This window comes from Camelus bactrianus, chromosome 7 (assembly GCF_048773025.1).
Source record: "Camelus bactrianus isolate YW-2024 breed Bactrian camel chromosome 7, ASM4877302v1, whole genome shotgun sequence".
NCBI lineage: Eukaryota > Metazoa > Chordata > Mammalia > Artiodactyla > Camelidae > Camelus > Camelus bactrianus.
In genome coordinates, this window is record NC_133545.1 from 33,214,290 (window position 1) to 33,236,330 (window position 22,041).

Genomic DNA, 22,041 nt, shown 5'->3' on the forward strand with positions numbered 1-22,041 from the left:
CTTTCCTTGACAGATAATGTTTGCAAAGCACCTAAGCATTCAGTCAGTTTTTATTGCTTTCTCATCTTTATTTCATCCTGACTAGAGAAGCAAGGTAGCAAGAATAAACAGAAGCTTAGTTATGATAGAAATTTCTCTTTCACAACATGCAAATGCAGAGGCAGGATCCTGGGCTTATTTGTGATTTCATGGTGTCAGAAGCAAAAATCTCTTATCTTTCTGCTATGCAGTGCATGTCTTCCATTATCAAGGATACTTCACAGTACAACATAGCTGCAAGAGCTCTAGTCATTACACCAGCTCTCCTGCAGTAGGAAGGAGAAAGATTTCTCTAAGTTGGCTCAACTGCTTTAATGAGCCTTCCTGGAAATTCCACACAATACTTGCACTTATATTTCCTTGTCCAGAACATAGTCACATCCCTATATTTAGCTAGAGATGTCAAATATTTGATAAGCACGTTAAAAGTGTGTGACACAAATATGTTTTATTTTCCCTTGTTTGGTTTTGTATGCATGTGATTTTATCTCTGTTCTTTTCACTTAATGTCCTATGTGGGATGGCAAATTAATTTCATCTCTTTCAACATTCTGATTTGTTAGTGGTGGCTGCTGGGATTGTTAGGTCAATAAGATTTTGGAGTCTCCTCTGAGCTGTAATTGATTAGCAATGACTACCATTGAAGGGTTTTTTTTTAAAGTATGTTATAGCTCAAATCCTAGTCCAAAGTCTTCATTTGATGGATGAGGAAAATAAAACATTGTGATTTTACATGAAATTTTAATTTCTCCTCTGTAGTGATTGCATTTTACTGTTTCTAAGCAAAGACAGTAGCCCAAGAAAACTCAAATGATGATAAGCTTTGGAAGGAAATGCTTCTTTGAGGCAGATTCACATTCCTGTTTATGACCTGACTCAGGAGTAATTGGGTTCTCTGGAACACTGGTCCTTTTCTTTAGGCAACATAAATGGGACTGACTATGTTGACTTCACCAGGGAGAGTTGGCAGGACCCACGCCTATTCCCTTGAGATGGTAGTAGTGGTGGTGATTTATTGCCACTCGTGGATCAAGGACCATGGCATGGAGGTAAAATGCCCCAGCAGAGGATGTTTGATTAATTGTTGCCACTTCTTTTCTTTTACCGTGTCTTCTCCGTGTCATATTTGAAGCACAGGTGTTTGCATTTTACTAAATTCTTGTTGCATCATTAGAGAAAAAATCTTGTTTTAGGTTTTTGATAGCCCTGTTAGCAGATCTTTCTCACCTAATTGTGTTCATCTAAGCAGTAAAAAGTGCTAAGCCCCACAGTGTTAACATATGTCCACTTCGAACATTTGGTTTCCTGCCAAGGACCAGAGCTCAAGCCTTCTATAAATAAAGAGAACCTTATTGGCTAGATTCTCTGGATATTTGTGCATGAGGAGTGCTTTTTTAGGAACCTTTCTTGGTTTTTATAAGATCATGTTTGCTGCTTGCTTTGTGATCCTCAGTGGGTCAGCCAGTAGTTTTCAAAACAAGAACAGGGAACATTTGGCAGTGTCTGGAGACATTTTTAGTTGTCACAATTAGGGATGATGTGGAGTCGGGGGTCGGGAGAGGTAATTCTGGCATCTGGGTAGATGCCAGAAGAAGATGTTAAATATACTACAAAGCCCAAGACAGAGAAATAGCCAGTCTAAATTGTCAGTAGTGCTAAAGGTGAGAAAACCTGGTAGAGACAAGTCACGCAATAATGAATGCTTTAGTGGTCATTAAAAATTTGCGTCACTTATATAAATTTTGGGAATGAATCTTTCTTTTCCTAATCAAAGGTCTAGTTAAACCACAAGCACATTTAGAGTAACTGGTAGGTGCCTTTGTAACCGTAAATTATTTCAGAGATAGATTTTTGTCTGTGTTATAATTACCAAAGTATAGCTCTTGAAGTGTAAACATGCCTTTTTAATTTTGTTATTGTAATAATATTTTCACAGAGATATTTTTAGCAGGTCCCAAAAGTGGTGAATTACCAAGAAATGAACAAGTCGTCATAACTTACTTTAGTTCAAATCCGTCTTAGGCTTGGAAGGATGGTGGGTGAGGCAAGAAGGGAGATTTCAGGGCCATTCCTGAAGATGCATGTCACCTGTACAAAGGGTAGAATTAGGCGGGCTTATCACTAGCATGTATACAAAGACCAAAGATTCCCAGGTAGCAATGTTACAAAAGATGCAACAGTCCATTTGTCAGTCAGCTGTGACTTGCATCTGTCCGCATATGATCTCAATCAGTGATTCTCAGCCCTCATTGCACATTAGAATCACCTGGGGAGCTCTTTAAACTACCACTGTCTGGACCCCCACCCCCTTGAAATTCTAATTTAATTGTTATGGGATAAAACCTGGGCATAAGCATTTTTTAAAAGCCCTCTTGGTGATTATAATGTGCAGCCAGGGTTGAGAACCACTGATCTAGATATATTGGATTCTTTGCATGAGTAAGGGAGCTAATTTTTCCCCTCAGTTTTCAGTGAATGTCATGATTGATGCTGGGAACTTGGCACTGTTTGAAGTAAAGACCAGACATCTTCTTGAGGTCTGTTCTTTGAATAAGGTTTTAATATCTGTCTTTCCAGCTCTAGCCTTTAGTAGTTATTCGTTTCTTCATAGCAGTTTGTGCTTGGTTACCCTGAACTTTTAAGTAAATCAGAAAATAAGTTAGCAATTTGAGAAAATAAAAAGCTGCTTTATGAGTTAAAGATATGTAGTTTTATGAATGTATGATGCTTCCTTTGCCTTGTTAAAAAGAATTTTAAAGGCACAAAATAGAGCAACCTTCATAGAAAAAAAAAGACAGAATTATGCTTTTTTCTAGTTAGAATATTTCTCTGCAGGGAGCTTTTTCTAGTAATTATGGCCAACACATACTGCAATGCTGAGGTCCACTTTATAAAAGAAAATGTATTTACTCTTCACTTTTACAGAGACATGCCCAGTGTACCTGTTGAGTATACATTGCATTTGGTTAATTGCACTTCTTTTGAGGTGTTTACCTTTCAAATAGTTCAAATTAAAAGCTAAGAGCATGAAAAAATTCTGGTAGTTTTATGCTGTTGCATTTATAGCTATAAATGTAAATGGCATTTTTGCGTTCAGATGTTGGTCAGTCATTAGTTATTGAATTATACTTAGAAACATAAAAAGATGGCTAATGTAGAAATAGGATTATGACCTTAAACTCAAGCAAAGGATATGGCTCCGTTGGAATTAATCCCTGAGAGATGTATATATATATATTTTATTGTCAAGTGAGCCAGAAATGGTGGCCTCCTTAGTGGTCTGTGTTATGAGATCACTAATCCTCCATGTTCTTAGCAGCTGTTCTCATAATACACAGCCTTTGTGTATGTTTTCCCTGTGCCCTGCTCCTGAGTTGGTTCTGCTCCAAATGTGGTCCAAGAACTAGCTGGACCATGAACTGTTTGTAACTGGTCCAAGTATAAAAATGGCAAGTAAATGTTTTGGAACCTTTATAACATTTTGACATTACTGTGACATTTTTATTGTATTTTATGAAAATATCAATCTGCAGTAGGCTAGGGGGAGAAGCAGCCTGGTCCTTCAGTGCAGGTAGTTTGAGAAGCACTGCCCTGGGTGGTTCCAAATTCCTGCTCGCTCTTTAGCTCTCTGCTCAGGTGTCACTTTCCCAAGAAGCCTGATTGCCCAGACATGAGTCAAGTTCTCCTTGTCTAGACTCTTAACGATAATCTGGTTCTTCATTTCATTCATCACAGTTGCAGTTTTCTCTCTGTATGTGTGACAGTTTTGTTGAGGTCTGTTCCCCTGAATTGATCAGCTCTGTGAGGCAGAGGTTATTTCTGTTTTTCCCCATTATTGCATTCCTAGTGCTGGGCACATAATAGATACTTAACAAATATGTACAGAATAAATGATCATCCCCATGTTCTCCTCATCCTTAGAACCACAGGTGGTTCCTTTCCTTCCTCAACCTGTGGCAACTCTTTCTTCTGGTCCTGCCCCCTAAGTGCAGCTTACGCTGACTGTATTAAAGACAGAAGTGAGATGTGGACACAGATGCTGTTCCGACCTTTAGACATCTCACTGGCTTTCTTAGGTTGGCCTCCCCATAGCCCCACAGCAAATTAGAAACATTTGCTTACTCTAGTGGTTGACTGTCATTGCCACACTGCCTGCCTCAAAAAACTACCACAATTTTGCAATTTTTAAAAAGTTTTCAACTAAAAAATTTTTTTAAAGTTCTTTAAGAGAACTTTGAATTATGAGTAATGTGAAGTCATAGCTGCATTGTTCAGCTCCATCAATGAAATAAATGAAATGATCAGTTAGATAGAATTTAGTCTGATTTTTTAAAGATTTTTTAAGAATTTGTTCTCACCTTGAGAGTTGACAGGGTACTAATAGAATCCTTTGAACTTCATGCTGCCTGAATTCTACTCAGTGAGTTGGTATCATTTTTTTTTTTTATTGAAGTTGACAATGTGTCAATTTCTGATGTACAGCATAATGTTTTAGTCATACATACACTTATTTTAATGTTAATGATTAAGAGGCAAATCTTGTTAAAGCAGGATTCCTTGATGATTGCCAACTTCACAGTTTCTTAATTTTAGAAGTTGGGAGAAAATTTGGAATTTAACATATAACTAGATACCCAAAATCACAGCAAAAAACAAACAAACAAAAACCCCAAAACAAAACAAAAAGACCCACTAAAACTAAAAAAAACCAAACCAAAACCAAAACAAAACCACAGGACATCATAATCACTCCATAGCTAACTAGTCTGTTGGTTTCCATTATTGTCTTCAGTCCATGCTGATCATGTTTTTGTGGGATATCATTCAGATGGAGCATCGACATCGGAAGAAGGACACCCCGGTGCAGGCCAGCAGTCACCACCTCTTTGTGCAGATGAAGAGCCTCATGTGTTCCAACCTGGGAGAGGAGCTCGAGGTCATCTTTTCACTCTTTGACAGTAAAGAGAATCGGCCAATCAGGTAACTGCGTGTGGAGATCTGACTTCAATTTCTTGATGTTCGAATGACGGATATTTGTAACTGGCAAGATATAAGATAGACGCCTTGTATACACTTTTCCTCTCTCGGTCTCAGTTTTTTCATCTGTAGAGCTCTGAATTTCTAAGCTGCCTAACCTCTGGGTGTTTCCTTAAAAGTTAGATGAGATAATGCATGGGAAGTTTTTTGAAAAACTCAAAGGGGTTATAGAATCATAATAATTATTGTTATGATAATAATAATTATTATATTAAATGAAAGTATGGTGTTGGTATTGGGTCTGTTATTTGTTTGAGTTATTTTATGTTGATAATGCAGGGAAGATGAAATATGTCTAAAATCTGAAGTTTGTTTACTTATCAAGGTCAACATATTATATTTTTCAAATTTTCAGTTAACAGTTACATTATTCTTACCCTGTCTGCATCAAATGATGTTGAGAGATAACTAAATACTTGGAAACCTTCTCATTAGAGTTTCAGAGCTGGGAAATGATAAGCAGTCTTTATATATATATTTTTCTTTCTCTGTCCTACCTGTTGTAGTTTTCTTAGGGCAAATTTTCAATATTTAGCAAAAACTTACAGTGGATATTTTGGTTGTTATCCAGTAGTTGAGACTTATTTTAAGACTTTTATGTTTAACATTTTTTTTAATCTTATAGTTCAGCACAGTGCACACCATCTGTTACATTAAAATTTTTGAATTTGAATTTAGAATTAAAAGTATATCACAAATTATACATACTGACCCAACTGTACCATGCTTTAAAAAATAATCCTTAACTAAAATGTTGACAGTTTTAAGCAAAATGAGCCACATATATTGTTTTATAAACACAAAATAATCCTGGAGTATTTCTTCCCTGGTTTAAAAAAAAAAATATATATATATATATCTTTTTCTGTGGAATATTGTGAAGTTTATATTTAGTTCATTTATAAATTCTTTGGTGAATTAACTTATATGTTATTCATTATCTACTAGTTAAGAGTACTTCCTATTTCTTGACAGTGGACTATGTCCATAGAATTTAAAGGTGTTTTTGTGCAGCAAGGACAGAATTGATAATGTGTGGAAATAACAATGGTAATATAGTTTCAAAATCTACTTTATACACTGTTGGAGGAAATGAACCAGTGAGTTAAAAAAAACCTTGCCCTCTTCCCAAATCAGCATCACTAAAAAGGGAAGATAAAGGCATGAAAAAAGAATCCAAATTACAGCTTAGCACTGACTTGAGAAACGTGAAAGATTATTTAGAGAAAATACCTGTTTATATATTGAAGTGTGTGTTAGAGAGCTTGGCGTCCAGGTAGTTTACTTTAACTAAAATCTTCAGACCATTGTCTGTATAATGTATGGTCTCTAAAATGTTTAACAAACTCTACGAGGGGAGGGGAGGATATAGCTCACTGGTGGAGTGTGCGCTTTGCTTGCACGAGGCCCTGGGTTGAATCCCAGTATCTTAAGTAAATAAAGAAATGAACCTAATCCCCCTCCCCCCCCAAATTTAAGAAAGTTTTTTAAAATTAAAAAAAAGACTATATGGAATGTAAAAGGGAGAAATGAGCTCACTCTTTTACTGATTCCTATTCAGCTAAAGTTTTTGAGGAATCTCCATTCCTCTTTGCCATTAATGTTCAGATTGCACTGATAGGGTATTACTATTAGCTTATCTTTAAGTTTTGTCTTGTTATAAACATTTTCAGATTTTAAAAGATATTCCTTTAGGTTTTGATCAACAGAGTTCTTCTTCTTTTATTCCTATTTACTTGGTGAAAGTAGGAAAATAACCTGGCTGCAGAATCCCCAAAATATTGCTTTCCTGGTCCTTCGGTTCAGGCCAGGAGCTGGACCTTTTTCCTGCTCTGTGATGTGGTTGGGCTCACATGTGTGCCTGCCTCCCTCGGCCTCTCCCCCACCTTTTCCTTCCTTCCTCTCCTGCTCTCCACCTGTCCCCTTCTACCTCCCCACGTCCCTTTCCCTCTGTTACACACACCTGATATGGAAGGACCCTGGGTGAAATCAAGCCTGAACCCCTCCCCCGGCTTCTACTCACTGAGTTTGGCCATTGGCTCTCACTCCCCAAAATTCATAATTACTATAAAGGTGATTGGTAGAAGAATGTGTAGAAACAAAAATACACACTTACTAGGTGTTTGGAATAATCTCAGATTTCTTGACTTTCTGAGGCCTTGGATAGCACAGTGATTATTCTCTTCAGGAGTGTTCAGAACCTTGCCCTGAGTAGTTTGGATTCAAGCTGCACAGGGCAGTGTCACCATTACCTTCCTAAGAGGCCTTAGGATGCACAGATCTGAAGCCTGGGCTTGGTTCTTGTCTCTGCAGTAGATTGCTGCTGCCCAAGCCTTTCACTTACTCTGTCTTTTCCTTCATCTTGAAATGGGTGACAAGTCTTGCTTCCTTCATTGCTCCTGGCATAGCTGATGAGTGTAAAGTATTTACATCTTCCCAGAAAGAGGTATTCTAAATGTAAGATACGATTTTGAGACACTGCTGTGTTTCTTCTTATGCCCAGCAATGAATGTAGTGTGGGATGTGTGAGTATTTTAAAATCAACTTGAAGTTCTTTTCTAAACTGCTTATTTTAGAAAATTTCAGACATATAAAAAAAATAGAATACTATCATGAAGCCTCATGGACCCATCACCAGCGACAACAATAATCTACTAGGGCTGATCTTGTTTTAACTACAGCCCTTTCCATTTCTCCTCTTTGCCTCCAGTTTATTTGGTGTCAAATCCCTGACATCATAGTTGCGTATGTAAATATTTTAGAGTGTACTTATCTCTAAAAAAAAAGGATATAAAGAATTTATCACCCAAAATGTGAATATTCCCTTAACGTCTTCAATTATCCATTTCCAGTCAGAATTCAGATTTCTACTGACTGATGAATAGTGTTTTACAGAATTCATATAAGGCTTTTGTAATGTACAAGATCCAAAGGAAGTCCGTACATTGCATAGTTGAAAAGTTTCACAAGTCAACTTTTCAGCAGTAGTTTCCCTTTTCCTCTCTCTCTCAAATCCTTGTCATTTATCAAAGAGACTGGATCATTTGATTTTTTTTTCTTTTTCAGAATTTAAAATCCAATCCAAGTAATGAAATTCAGTAGCAAAAAAATGGTATAGGTAAGGGAATGCTTTTGTTGTTAAATAAGATCATTAGTGCTGTAATTTACAAAAACTAAAATATAGTCTAAGTGAAATCTTTATGGCATTGCCCTGACCATTAATCAAAGGAAGTCACCCTGTCCAGGTACAGGTGGAGGGGCCAACATGTGCAAAGCCTGTAGAGGTTTGATTAGGGAAAGTGAATGTCTGTTCCTCTCACAAGGCAGACAACTGGTTAGGACTTTTCATTTAACTTCCCTTCTCTAAGAAGCAAATAGCCAGCATTTTATTGAGTGCTAACCATCTGCCAGACTTTGTTCTGAACGCTTTAAATATATTATCAGCACTGACTGTACAGGGGAGGAAGCAAGGCACAGCAAGATTAGGAAATTTGTCTAAGGTGTTACCAAACTGGCAAGAAGCAAAGTAGAGGGGCCAAGCCAGTGATCTGGTCCCCAAACCTGCCCTCTAGACACCACCCCACTGGCCTCAGCCTCATCCCTCCTCCAGTGCTTCAGTATTTGAGCATTTCCATCATCGAGCAGGATTTTAGTGGCCAGAGTGAGAGCTGCCAAGACTGATAGTCTTAATAATAAGATGTTATAAATTATTGATAATGATAATACTGAAACTATTGTAGGGCCTCAGAAATATTCTGTGCTATAGAAACTGGGTTTTTCAAATTGAGTCCTTCTCAAGATACTTTCAGAATAGCAAAATGGCATCAACGCTTACTCTGTGTCACTGATCAAAACCTTAGATTCAGTGCTTGGAGATGTCAGATGCAGAAGGAGCCAACACGTGAAAAGTGCTCCCTTCTCATTCACTCAGTGGAACAATGATGCGCATAGTATTTCCTCAGTACCAGGAAGGGTATGTTTTCTGTCAGAAACTTAAAGCCATTTATCATTGACATTGGATGATATTTAGAAAGTTTGTTCATTTTACCTCAGACCAGTTTCGGCCTCATGATGACCTAGAATATTAAGACTCTGATGCCTGTTGCAGACACCTCTTACTGTGCTGGAAAGATTCAGGCGTATTCCGACAGCATCTTGCTAACATACACCTACCCTGTGCTGCTTTTCCTGTTTTCCTCCTCATTTGTTTGAGTAACACCACCTGCCCAGACAGAGCCCCCAGCAGGTACAGCTACATTGGACTCAAACATCAGCAAAGATAACATACTTTTATTTATTAGTCTGACACAATCTGACATGATTTCTCACCGTAAAAAATAATTTATTAGTAAAAAGAAAAATTGACCATTTTTGGAGAGCAGCTACCTAGCTGAAAGTTTGTAATATCCCCAGTCTGTAAGCATATAGCTAGAAAAGCCAGAGCATCATCCCCCTAGATGGCGTCTCTTGTTTTATTTTATTTTATTCTATTCAGTTCATTTAGCTAACACTTATATAATGCTTACCATGTGTCAGGTACTGTTCTAAGTTCTTTTAAAAATATTAAGTTATTTATCTTTGTAACAGCCCTATGAGGGAGGTACCATTAAATCAGTCATCCTCGGTATCTGTGAGGCATTGGTTCCAGGACCCCCTTCAGATACCACAATCCACGGGTGTCCAATTCCCTTCTATAAAATGGCATGATGTTAGCATATAACCTAAGCACATCCTCCTGTTTACTTTTAATCATCTCTAAATTACTTGTACTACCTAATACAATGTAAATGCTATATAAATAGTTGCTGGCTCACTGCAAATTCCAGTCTTGCTTTTTGGAAGTTTGTGGAATTTTTTTTCCCTGAATATTTTTGATCTGCTGTTGATTGAATCCACAGATGCAGAACCTACAGATAAAGAAGGTTGACTGTATCCCCATTTTTTCTAGACGGGGAAACTGAGGCACAGAGAGATTTAATAACTTGCCCAAGGTTGCGCAGCTGGTATGTAGTGGAGCTGGTATTTTAGCATGCAGTCTGATCAGGCATCAGTACTCTTAATCACTTTTCCGTACCTGTTCTCATGACCTTCAGTATGTATGATATTCTGTTTTTTTCTGTTATCCATTCTTTACTCACCAGTGTGCAGCAAGGGGTCTGTTGAGGGTGTGTTTTTTAAGGAACTGGAGTAGAAGAGATGTGAGCTTGTTAAGAATTGACAGGAAGGATCCAGTAACAAGGGAGAGGCTACACTCGGGAGAGGGAGGTCATTGCTAGATCAAGGTTGCTTCAGAGGCATCAGGAAACAGGCTTGAGATTGCAGGTGGGAAGGTCAGCCATGGGTCAGAGAAAGAGAGAAAGGAAAGGGAGAAAGGGCAAAGTGTAGATGTGCAAAAGCTGGGGTATAATATTAGGAGTATTGGGGGTGGGGGGATTTGTATAAAGAAATCAGACTGCAGGTCCTTCAGAGATATTTCGGGTTTGGTTCCAGACCACTGAAATAAAATGAATATCACAAGCAAGTCAGAATTTTTTTGTTTCCCAGTGTCTATAAAAGTTATGTTTACACTATATTGTAGTCTTTTAAGTGTGGAATAGCATTATGTCTAAAAATAAAAATGTACATACCTTAATTGAAAAATACTTTATTGCTGAAAAATGCTAACCATCATCTGAGCCTTCATCTTTTTTGCTGGGAGAGAGTCCTGCTTTGATGTTAATGGCGGCTGACTGATCAGGGTGGTGATTGCTAAAGGCTGGGGTGGCTGCAGCAATTTTTTAAAATAAGGCAATGATCAACTTTGCATCAATTGACTCTTTTTTCCATGAACAATCTCTCTTTAGCATGCAGTCCTCTTTGATAGTGTTTTACCCACAGTAGAACTTCTTTCAAAGTTGAAGTCAATCCTCTCAAACACTGCCTTATCAACTAAGTTTATATGATATTCAGATCCTTTGTTGTCATTTCAACTATCTTCATAGCATCTCCACCAAGAGTAGATTTCATCTCAAGAAACCACTTTCATTGCTCATCCTTAAGAAGTAACTTTTCATTTACCCAAGTTTTATCATGAGATTGCAGCAGTTCAATCACATCACCGGACTCCACTTCTAATTCTAGTTCTCTTGGTATTTCCACATCTGTAGTTACTTCCTCCACTGAAATCATCCATGAGGGTTGGAATCAACTGCTTCTAAGCTCCTGTTAATGTTATTTGGACTTCTTCGCATGAATCATAAATGTTCTTAATGTCATCTAGAAAGATAAATCCTTTCCAGAAGTCTTTCAGTTGACTTTGCCCAAAGCCATCAGAGGAAGCAGTATCCATGGCAGCTACAGCCTTACAAAATGTATTTCCTAAATAATAAGGCTTGAAATTCAAAGTGACTCCTTGATCCATGAGCTGCAGAATGGATGTTGTGTTAGCAAGCATGAAAGCAACATTAATCTTATTGTCCATCTCCATCAGAGATCTTAGGTGACCAAGTACATTGTCAGTAAGCAGTCATATTTTTAAAGGATTTTTTTTTTCTCAGCAGCAGGTCTCCACAGACCTTAAAATATTCAGTAACCCACGTTGAAAACAGATGTGCTGTCATCCAGACTTTGTTGTTTTGTTTATAAATCACAGGCAGAGTAGATTTGGCATAATTCTTAAAGACCCTACAATTTTCAGAATGGTAAATGAGCACTGGCTTCAACTTCAAGTCACCAGCTGCATTAGCCCCTAATAGGAAAGTCAACCTGTCCTTTGAAGTTTTGAAGCCAGGCATTGACTTGTCCTCTCTAGCTATGAAAGTCCTAGATGGCTTCTTTTTCCAATAGAAGACTGTTTTGTCTACTGAAAATCTGTTGCTTAGTGTGGCCACCTTCATGGATAATTTTAGCTAGATCTCCTGGATAACTTGCTGCAGCTTCTACATCAGCACTTGCTGCTTCACCTTGTGCTTTTATCTTATGGAGATGGCCTCTTTCCTTGAACCTCATGAATCAACCTCCACCAGCTTCAGACTTTTCTTCTGCAGTTTCCTCACCCCTCTCAGTCTTCATAGAATTTAAGAGAGTTAGGGCCTGACTCTGGGTCTGTCTTTGGCTTAAGGAAATGTTGTGGCTGGTTTGATCTTCTATCTAGACCGCTATAACTTTATCCGTATCAGCAATAAGGCTGTTTCACTTTCTTATCATTTGTGTGTTCACTGGAGTAGCACTTCTAATTTCCTCTGAGAACTTTTCCTTTGCATTTGCAACTTGACTGTTGGGTGTGAGAGGCCTGGCTTTTAGTCTGTGTCAGCTTTCCATATGCCTTCCTCACTAAGCTTAATCATTTCCAGCTTTTGCTTTAAAGTGAGAGACATGCGACTCTTCCTTTCACTTGAACACTTTGAGGCCATCGTGGGGTTATTCATTGACCTAATTTCAGTATCGTTGTGTCTCAGAGAACAAGGAGGCTCTGGGGGAGGAAGAGAAATGGGGAATGGCTTGTTCCTGAATCAGTCAGAACACTCTCGCATCTCATATGGGCACACTTCAAGATACTCTACAAGAATTACAGTGGTAACATTAAAGATCAATGATCGCAGATCCTCATGACAAACATAATAATGAAAAAGTTTAAAATATTGTTAAGAATTACCAGAATGTGACACAGAGACACAGAGTGAGCAAATGCTGTTGAAAAAGTGGTATGGATAGACTCGCTTGACACAGGGTTGCCACAAACTTTCAATTTGTAAAAGGTGCAGTATCTGTGAAGTGCAGTCAAGCAAATTACAATAAAATGAGGTCTGCCTGTACTTAGCATCATGTGCTACAAACGTTTCTTTCGGCTTGCATTTAAAATTGGATGTTGCACTGTTTGGTAATAGGAATAGTTGTAGTGTTTATGCTTTTCATTGTCTGTGCAGCTATGCACGTGTGTATTCTTATCATTCCTGTGTTGATGTAAGTCAGGTAATCTACAACAGAGTGTAGGTTACATGGATGACAGTCCGCTTGTTGACTGCTTCCCTTATAAAGCCCATTACTTTGGTTACTGCTATATTCAAAATTTTAGGACTATTCCATTATTGTATTTACTTCTCATCAGAGAATATTTTAAATAGAACCTAAGTGCCACCAGTGGTACTCAGTGTAGGGCTGCTTGCACATGCAAGCTACCGGCATGGGCTTTTATTTGAGAAAGCACCAGCAGGGTAGTACTTCTGTAAAAAGTCTTATCCTGGTAATTAAATACTAAGCCTTTTCATAGGAATTAAATTCAGATAAAATTGACTTTCTTGCTGTCACCTTATTCACATACTTTCCTGAAGTTATGTGTTTTTCCTACCATCACACTGTTCAACTCTCCATTTTCATTAAATGCTTCATTTCTGTATAAATTTTATATTGCCCCCAATTGCCTCCTTTTCAGTATATTCCAGTTTTGTCACTTAAGAAAAAGTAGTAGGTATTATTGGCAAGACACAGATTTTTTAATAAAAATTCATTGTGGACTATGAAATATACCTGAATTTCTATTGTCAAGACACATATCTCCTGTATCTTGTGCACGTACCTCTCTGTGGTATGTAAGTAGTCTAGTCACTAGCCCCATACTTGGTTTGGATTCCATTCTGCCTAAAATAATATTTCTGGGTTCTGACAATAATATTTTTGATAATGTATTTGGCAGAACTTAAGAGGAATGTTTTCTGAAGGGTTAGGACATTCAGTATATAATAACACATATAGTATAAACCATAGGCTGTGACTCATACATAAAACAAAATAGGTAACTTTTAGAAGATTCATGTTCTATGAGAGGGACTACCTTATATTTTAAGCAGAATCCTGTGTCTGTATAAGGACCACCGTCCCAGAAACTCTGAGTTAATATAGGTTTGTCCTCCCAAAGGTGAGGAAATTCTACAGTCACCTGAATGGCGTGTAACCTCTAACCACTGTGAGTTCACTGACTCCCTCATCACACAGTGCATGGGAGTAACTGTCATGTGCCAGCAGCTTGAGGTCCTGCTGGAGACCCAAAGGTGAATCCGGGAGCAAATGACAGGAGGGATCCAGGACACATGTGAAGGAATTTATTTTGAAAAAGAGGAAGGTCGACTCTTCTACTAACATGGGAGAAAGGGAAGGTAGTGAAATGGGCGTAAAGTGTTGAAGTGGGAAAGAGGGACTAAGTCTGTGGCCTTTATTGATATTTTATAAGGAAAGTGGAGAAATAAGATCAGCTGCTGATGGATAGCAAAAGAGGGAAGAAAAGAGAGTTTAGGGCTGAAAGTGAGTCATAGGAACAAGGTAAGTGGACTTTGAGCACAGATGTGCTAGGAAGTGAGTTAGTGATACTTAATAGACTTGCTGGGTGCAGTGAGGGCCCTGCCAATGAGAGAAATCTGAAATTGGTGATCAGTCCTGGCTTCCAAGACAGCTTTTTCCAGGGGTGGTCAGGAAATAGGGATAAGGTGGTGGAGCTGGAGACTTGACACACCACAGCTGGGAAAAATTGAGGAGTGGGAGTCTAGCATAATGAGGAGAAGAATTTAAGAAATGACACCCATAGCTTCCGGTAGGTCTGTTCAGAGGCTGACATGATCTAATAGCCTTTCCTTTTTAAGAGGAAATTAAAGAACTCAGGCTTCTTTTGAAAAGACTTAGTTACTGGGAAATTCTTTCAAGAGCTTCCAGAAGAGAGCTGTCACAGAGAATAGTCATTTAGCCCACTCTTGGGGGAAAAAAAGCTAATATTTTTGTGTATATATTATAGTACATAACACAATTAAGAGAGCACATATGATTTTTTAATTCTCTGATCACTGTGCTAGAATTTCTCATTTCATACATCATTTACAACTTATTATAGTGTGATCACACAAGTTCAGCCGTTGTATTTTTACATAAATTAGGAGCATTTGTTTCGAATGTTGAGAGTGTTGGCAAAGATCTCTTTTTATAGTTTTATGTCATAAAATTACCTTGAAATTGTAACCTCTCCAAAGTAAAGCAGTAGTGTCAGGGGAGGGAAAGCCTGACTGGCCATGCATGCAGGGAGCACAACTCTGTTTGAGAACAGAAATAGATGAAGACGTTCAGAGATCCTCCATGGATTGTGGCTTTATCATCTCCTCCATGTGTGGCCTGGAGAACTTCCTGCTGAGTCTAGACTCGCTGGCACAGATTTCACGGTGGGTGTCCACACATCACTGCCTCACAGTGACCTTCCCTTGAGCTTCCTGATTAAAAGACACCAGTGCTTTCCACTCTCTGTCTTCTTTTCCATCATGAGATTCTGCCAGCAGGTGCATGAAAATTGGGATTGTTATCACTTTAGAGTTAATCAGATTTTGTGGTTTGCTCCCCCTTTGGTCACACTTCTGTCACATTAAAAAAAAAAAAAGAAAGATAATTGCTTTAGAGATGTAGTGATGCTAATAGAAGAGATTTTAAGAAATGGACCAGAAGGAGGATCTAAATTGTAACAAAAGAATAAACAAATAACTTTATTCATGCTGAGAACACCCAGTGTAGAAGTGATCCACAGTTTTTCTCTATAGCATTTTAAGAGCCACACAATTCCAACTTTTTGTGTGTGTGTGTATGTGTATGTATATATATATATATATATATATATATATATATATATATATATATATATATATTATTTCAAGTTATAGTCAATTAGCAATGTTGTGTCAATTTCTGGTGTACAGCACAATGCTTCAGTCATACATGAATGTACACATACTGGTTTTCATATTCTTTTTCACCATAAGTTACTGTAAGATATTGAATATAGTTCCCTGCACCAATTATTTTTGAAACTGTAAATTGCTATTATAGTAATAAGTGGCCAGAACTTCAAAGTGACAGAAAACTGAAAACTCAGAGAGTAAATGAATTCCTAACTGGCTTTCTCCTTTCCTTTAGCTCCAAGCGCTTAGGCAGCCTACTTGTCTCATCGTACAGAAACAGTGCAGTGTTTTAGAATGTGATCGGAAGGGCTTTTCGCCCCTATTGCTCTGTTTTAAAAGATGACTAAATTGGTATTCTTCACCAGGATTCCGGCCATCTCTGTCTTTTCTCCCCTGCCCTGTGTCTGCTGCTTATAGGGAATTCAGATTAATTTAGTTTTTCTAAATTCCCTACCAATTAACTTACGCTCACACATAGCAACGCACCTCGCAAAGACTTCTTTGCTATTCATTGCCATTTGTGTTGTAAGGTGATTCAACACTGACAGAGGAATTATTAATGATATGGTCGTCTTTGGTTCTTTTTCTGAAGAGAAGGCTTTACTCTCTGGTTATCTTTATGTTCCCCGCACCTTGCAGAGTGCCCTACACAGGCTGGGCATTGATGCAGTTAAAGGAGGTTTATAAGTCTTTCATTGTTGTTGAGGCAAAATATTAAAACATGTCATCATTGTCTTAATTTTTGCTGGCTTCCTTCCAGTCCAGGGGGAATGTGCTTATTAACCAGAGAGAGAACTCAAGGTTGAGCATGTTGGAAACGTTGATGGATTTGTTTCCTGTTACCCTGTGTTAATCAGAACTGTGCTGTAAGACTTGTCTCTAGGGGAGCATCATTTGCAAAACCTGTGCCTAAAAAAAAAGTAAATAAAAATTGGCAGGTAAATTTACACATAGCCCTCAACTTTACAGCGGTGTGAAAGCAATACACACTCACTGGAGACTACTTTGAATTTTGATCTTTTAAAGCCGTATGTGGTGCAATACTCTCATGAAGCTGAGTGGCTACAGCTCTCTGTCTGCCACGTGATCACAAGAATAAACAACCAATAACACATGTAACCATTCTGTACCCATAAATCCCTTTCAGTACAGTATTCAGTCAATTGCCTGAGATATTCAACACTTTATTATAAAAATCGGCTTTGTGTTAGATGATTTTGCCCAACTGTAGGCTTATGTAAGTGTTCTGAGCACTTTTAAGGTACACTAGGCTAGACTGTTATGTTTTCAACTTACGATGAGTTTATCAGGACGTAACCCCTTTGTAAGTTGAGGAGGATCTGTGTGGCATCTTCTAAGTATTTCCATGGAGAGATCTTTGGCTGCAGGTTAAACAGAGACTGCATCTTTTTATTTCCATTGAGTGTCATAGACTTCATGCTGTTAGTGTTGAATCACTGATGTTCATTCATTCAGCAAACAATTATTGCTCTCCTTGGGGCCAGCCACTAACCTGGGTAGTGGAGACACGTAAATGAATTAAAAAGTGAAAAAAAATTATTGCCCTCCCAGAAGTTACATTCTATTGATGTTCAAAATATTATTAAGTATAACTTAAATATTATATTTTAGTTAAGGAATATTTTTAAAGGCTAGCGTTTCTATGATACCATCTCTTTGTATGGTAACCAATTTGCTGTTTTCATTTCACAAAAAATACTTGTGATGCCTAAAGCAATGCTTTCTAAACTTTTCAGTGCCTCATAGGACCATTTGCTAATCAGCGTAGAGGCTTTGTAGCTCCCTGGTTTAAAAAAAAAAAAAAAAGCATTTGACCTTTAAAAAGTCCAGTTGCATGTGTCATCTAGTTAATAAATAATATTTAATGATTTAGATAGTTTTCATTTTTTAAATTGAAGTATAGTTGATTTATCATATTGTATTTCAGGTGTACAGCAAAGTGATTCAGTTATACATATACATATATATTCTTTTTCAGATTCTTTTCCAATATAGGTTATTACAAGATATTGAATATAGTAATATAGTTCCCTATGCTGTACAGTAAATCCTTGTTATTTATCTATTTGATATATAGTACTGTGTATCTGTTAACCCCTTATTCTTAATTTATCCCTCCCCCAGCCCTTCCCCCTTTGGTAACCATAAGTTTTCATTTTTTAAAGTTATAAGAAATATAAAGAATCTATCAGTATCAGTAAGCTGTTGAAAGGGACTTTTGACTTTGTCTTATTGCATTTTAAGAAATAGAACTTTTTTTTAAAACTTTCTCTTTAAAAAAAAATTATTTCATTTTTTTCCCCTTAATGGAGGCATTGGGGGTTGAACCCAGGACCTCCTGCATGCCAAGCACAGGCTCTGCTGCCGAGCTATGCCCCACTACCCCCCAAATAGAACATTTTTTGAGATAATAAATGTATGAATGACATTATACTCACTGTTTTTGCAGTAATCCAGAATTGTTTGGATTTTTATTATTCATACTATTCTCATTAGGGTTTCTTTGCCTCTGCTAAAAAAAACTATATGCTTCAACCCAGAGTAGTTTATAAGGAGCTCAGGTTCACTTTACTTTCAGGACTCCTTCCTACAAAGAGGCATTGTTAGAAAGGTCAGAATAATTATCTTATGTAAAACAGAGCAATTCCTCCCTCTTGAAATGTCAAAGATTTAGTGTTTACAATGGTCAAATTATGTAAATTCCAAGAAGAACATGCATAAAACATTCTTCCTATAAACAGGCCTGCTTATTTCACAGTCCCTGTTTCTGTTGACCAGATCCTGTCATCACCTACTTTGAGTTACTTCTCTAAGAAACTTGTTTTCTAGTGGAATTCTTAATGAGTTCTCTAGAGATAGACGCAAGCATTTTCCTCAGTTGCTAAGTTAAACAGTTTAGCTGTTTTAATGATTTTGTTTGAATTCAACAGTTGGATTTTTAGGGTCTCAAGTCTTTAGAACTGTAAGTCATCACTGTTTTTCTCAAATCAACAGTTGATCCATATCATTTCTATAACTGATTGATGAGTCAGCAGGTGATCTCTACTGCAGTTATTTATAACTTTAAAAAGCATTGCACTCCTTTTCTTTTGAGCTTTACCTTCCGAAAAAGAGTTCTGATTCAGCTAGCTTTATTTTCTGAAGAGAAAAATAACATGAAGTGGTTTGAGGCCATCCTAAGTAGTAAGAAAGAATCAGACTGATGTTCAACATTGGCAGTAGAGGTGACTATAGTTGAAAAAATTATCTCCCATTTTATCATTCAGCTAAAAGCGAAATCCTTTATTATCGTAACAAAGCCATCACATTAGTTGGTTGCTTAGTCCCTCAACTTGAAATATTTTGTAAAGTGAATCTGGCTTGGGCATTAATATTAAAAAAGAAAACTCAGGGTCTGTCTGCTCTTCAGGTAAACTACCATGGACACCCTGGTATTAAGCGTCCTTCTTGTTTCATTTCGCTTCAGTCAGAAGAGCTTGTGACCCTAATGTTGCTTTAGTTTTAAAATTAGAAAGCACATTAATAGCTTTATCTAGGAAGACTTGCTTGAGAGTTGCTTTCATTTATTTCCAAGGAAAAACTGTCGTTTGTATCAGTCATGTGGTTGGGAGAAGAAAAGGGAGAAACCACTGACCTGAAGACCTAAAGCATTTGTTGCCTGTTCTCTGGTATATGTGACTGTCACAGAAGACAGTCAACAGTTCTAACTCATTAGGGCCTAAGTATTTGGGTCAAAATAGTGGTCCTTAAACATTACAAATATTATAGGAGGCACAGTAGGGATGTGAAGACCCTGATGGCACAGAAGAAAGGGCTCTCGCCCAGGCCATCTCCTAATGTGGGTGTGCACAGCATTCTTCCAGGGAGCTGGATACAGCCCAGTCCTGACTTACTACCTAAGATCTCCCTGTATGTTTCCAAATGATTGTCCTAGGAACACTGAAAGGGAGAGCCTCTTGATGTGATTCCTCAGAAGGCTGGGAGGACCCTCCCACATCTGGTCTGGAGACCTCCAAGACCGTAGGTAGGGCCTTTCCTTTAGAAGTACAGTTGCTACTGAGGGTTACAGTAGGAGGAGAGGTGGAAAGAGGAACATTCATCCTGCTGTGCTGAGAAGGGGGAGGAGAAACCATCAGGGTCTTTACATCACTACTGTGCCTCCCACATTATTTGCACCACTGGTGAGAACCTTCCTACCAGATATGCTGATGAAGTGTACCCTTCATTATCAGAAGTTGTTTTGAGTACTTCCGAAGGTCAGTAGTGCAGCTAAGCAGGTTTACAAACATAAACTCCCTGAACACAGATATTTTTGTGGCTTTATTTTTTTCTTCCAGCTTCATGGGTTCTTAATTATTTCTTTTAATGTTATTGAAAATAATTTCTTTTAATTTTATTGAAAATATTTGCAGTAAAAACCCTTGGTTCGCATGATGGGGTTGGTCTTGCTCTTCTTTGTCCATTTTGAGGTGTTCTGTTCTTTTGAAGACAGTATTGCATTGTGGTTCGGAGCTGCGACTCTGGAATCAGACTCTGGAAATTAATTTCCTGGCTCTACCCTTGACCGTGCAGTTTTGGCCAACTTACCTAATACCTCGAAGCTCCAGCTTTCTCATGTGGAAAATGGGGATGGGAGGGGTTCCTACCGTATAGGGTGGTTGTGAGAATTAAATGAGACAATCCGTGTAAAGCATAGGTCACAGTGCCCAGCACAGGGTGTATATTTTGAGGGCCATCTGGGGATGCTTATTCATGCTCTTATTTCATTTTCTTGGTTTTTTTTTTTTTTTTTCAAATCCTTGTTAGAAGAAGACAGGTTATAAATAATAAATAATTGTGATTTTTTTCTTTATTTCTAAAGAAAGAATTTGCCACTGTTGATTTATAATGTAATGATTTATAATGCCTCACACAAGGAGTTCAGGTGGGCACTAAATTTCTCTGGCAGTGAAATTTCCTCTGGAAGAACACGGCACTGTAAGGGAGAGTCAAGTGATGATTTTCCTCTGCTGGTAAATAGTACAAACTCATTTCTCAATGTTTCTAGAAATGTTCTCTTTGCTTATTCACTCTTTGATGATGAAGAAGGAGGCAATAGTGTCATTTGAAATCATATTATGTCACCATAGATATTTCCATTACAATATGTTTGCTATAAGAAAGACGTAAAATGTACATGGGGGACAGGGTTAAATAGCATGATCTAGAATCTGGAGGTGCCATGAAGTTAATTAGGTGACTTTCACATCTGATGGTGAGGCACCGTTGATTGAAGTGTCTCTTTGGAGAATTTCATACATTTCCATACATGTCCATAAAGGACATTATGGGGAAGAGAGGGAAAGTTGGTTCCCAATAATTGATATTTTGCCGTATTTTTTCCTAAAAGATTGTATGTGTTCAGTCTTTAAACACTGAGGAAGTACCAAGTCGTTGGCTGGCAGCCAAGGAAGTAAAGATTAACAGTCATGGACTTGCAGTCCAGTTACGATGGAATAGACAGAAACCTCTTCTGATTAGGAAAAAAAATGTCAATGATGTAATAGAGGTATGCACATCTTATAATAGGACTTTTTAAAAATTAACAAAAACTAGTTCTATTTTCTGATCAGAGCCACCACTTTTTGATTTAAAACAGAGAGTTGAAAATACCTTTGTGTGTTCTGTGACCACCAAAGTTTGTGAGGGAATTTTAGCAGGAAATGTCATCCCCTTGTTCAGTTTTTCCCCTACCTTTGAAGGCATACACTTTGGGATTCTCCAAATGTGTGTGAGCATCTGGGTGGGTATTTATTTGTAATCCAAAGATTCTGTAATGTGTTGCTATAGTTCTTTTTCTCTCCCCTTTCTGAAACCATTTGCTGATAGAGTGGTTGCTGCATCACCAGATCTGAAGTGGTACTGATTTTGTGTACCAACAACTTGTCACCGAATGAGTTTAAAAAAAAAAAAAAAGATTTTATTTAATTGGTAGGGAAGTTTTTTTTTCCCTTTTAAAAGAAGTCTGGTTTTTAAAAAATTGCACATGACTTATTTCTCCAAATTACCATCTTCAGTCTATTTTTATCTCCCCCTTAAGGCGTGCTTAAGCTAAGAGATATGGCTTAGTCCGTATTGATATTCTTTCTGAAACAGGATATGGTATGATACTTGAATACTCAGGATTCTGCCTATACTATTGAAATTAAAGTAGTGATGGAGCAAAAGGAATCTCTGAAATGGAATACTTTAGGAAGCATTATTTTAACCAGAATGTTGA

The 22,041-nt window shown here is 37.7% G+C and overlaps 1 protein-coding gene across 1 annotated transcript in view; it reads left to right on the forward strand.

The window, feature by feature from the left end:
- DOCK4 (dedicator of cytokinesis 4) overlaps nucleotides 1-22,041 on the forward strand; it is a 405,568-nt gene that overhangs the window by 192,407 nt on the left and 191,120 nt on the right. The window contains exon 8 of the mRNA XM_045511159.2: nucleotides 4,868-5,019. Coding sequence (XP_045367115.2) covers nucleotides 4,868-5,019 — 152 coding nt within the window. The remainder of the gene's footprint in view (nucleotides 1-4,867; nucleotides 5,020-22,041) is intronic.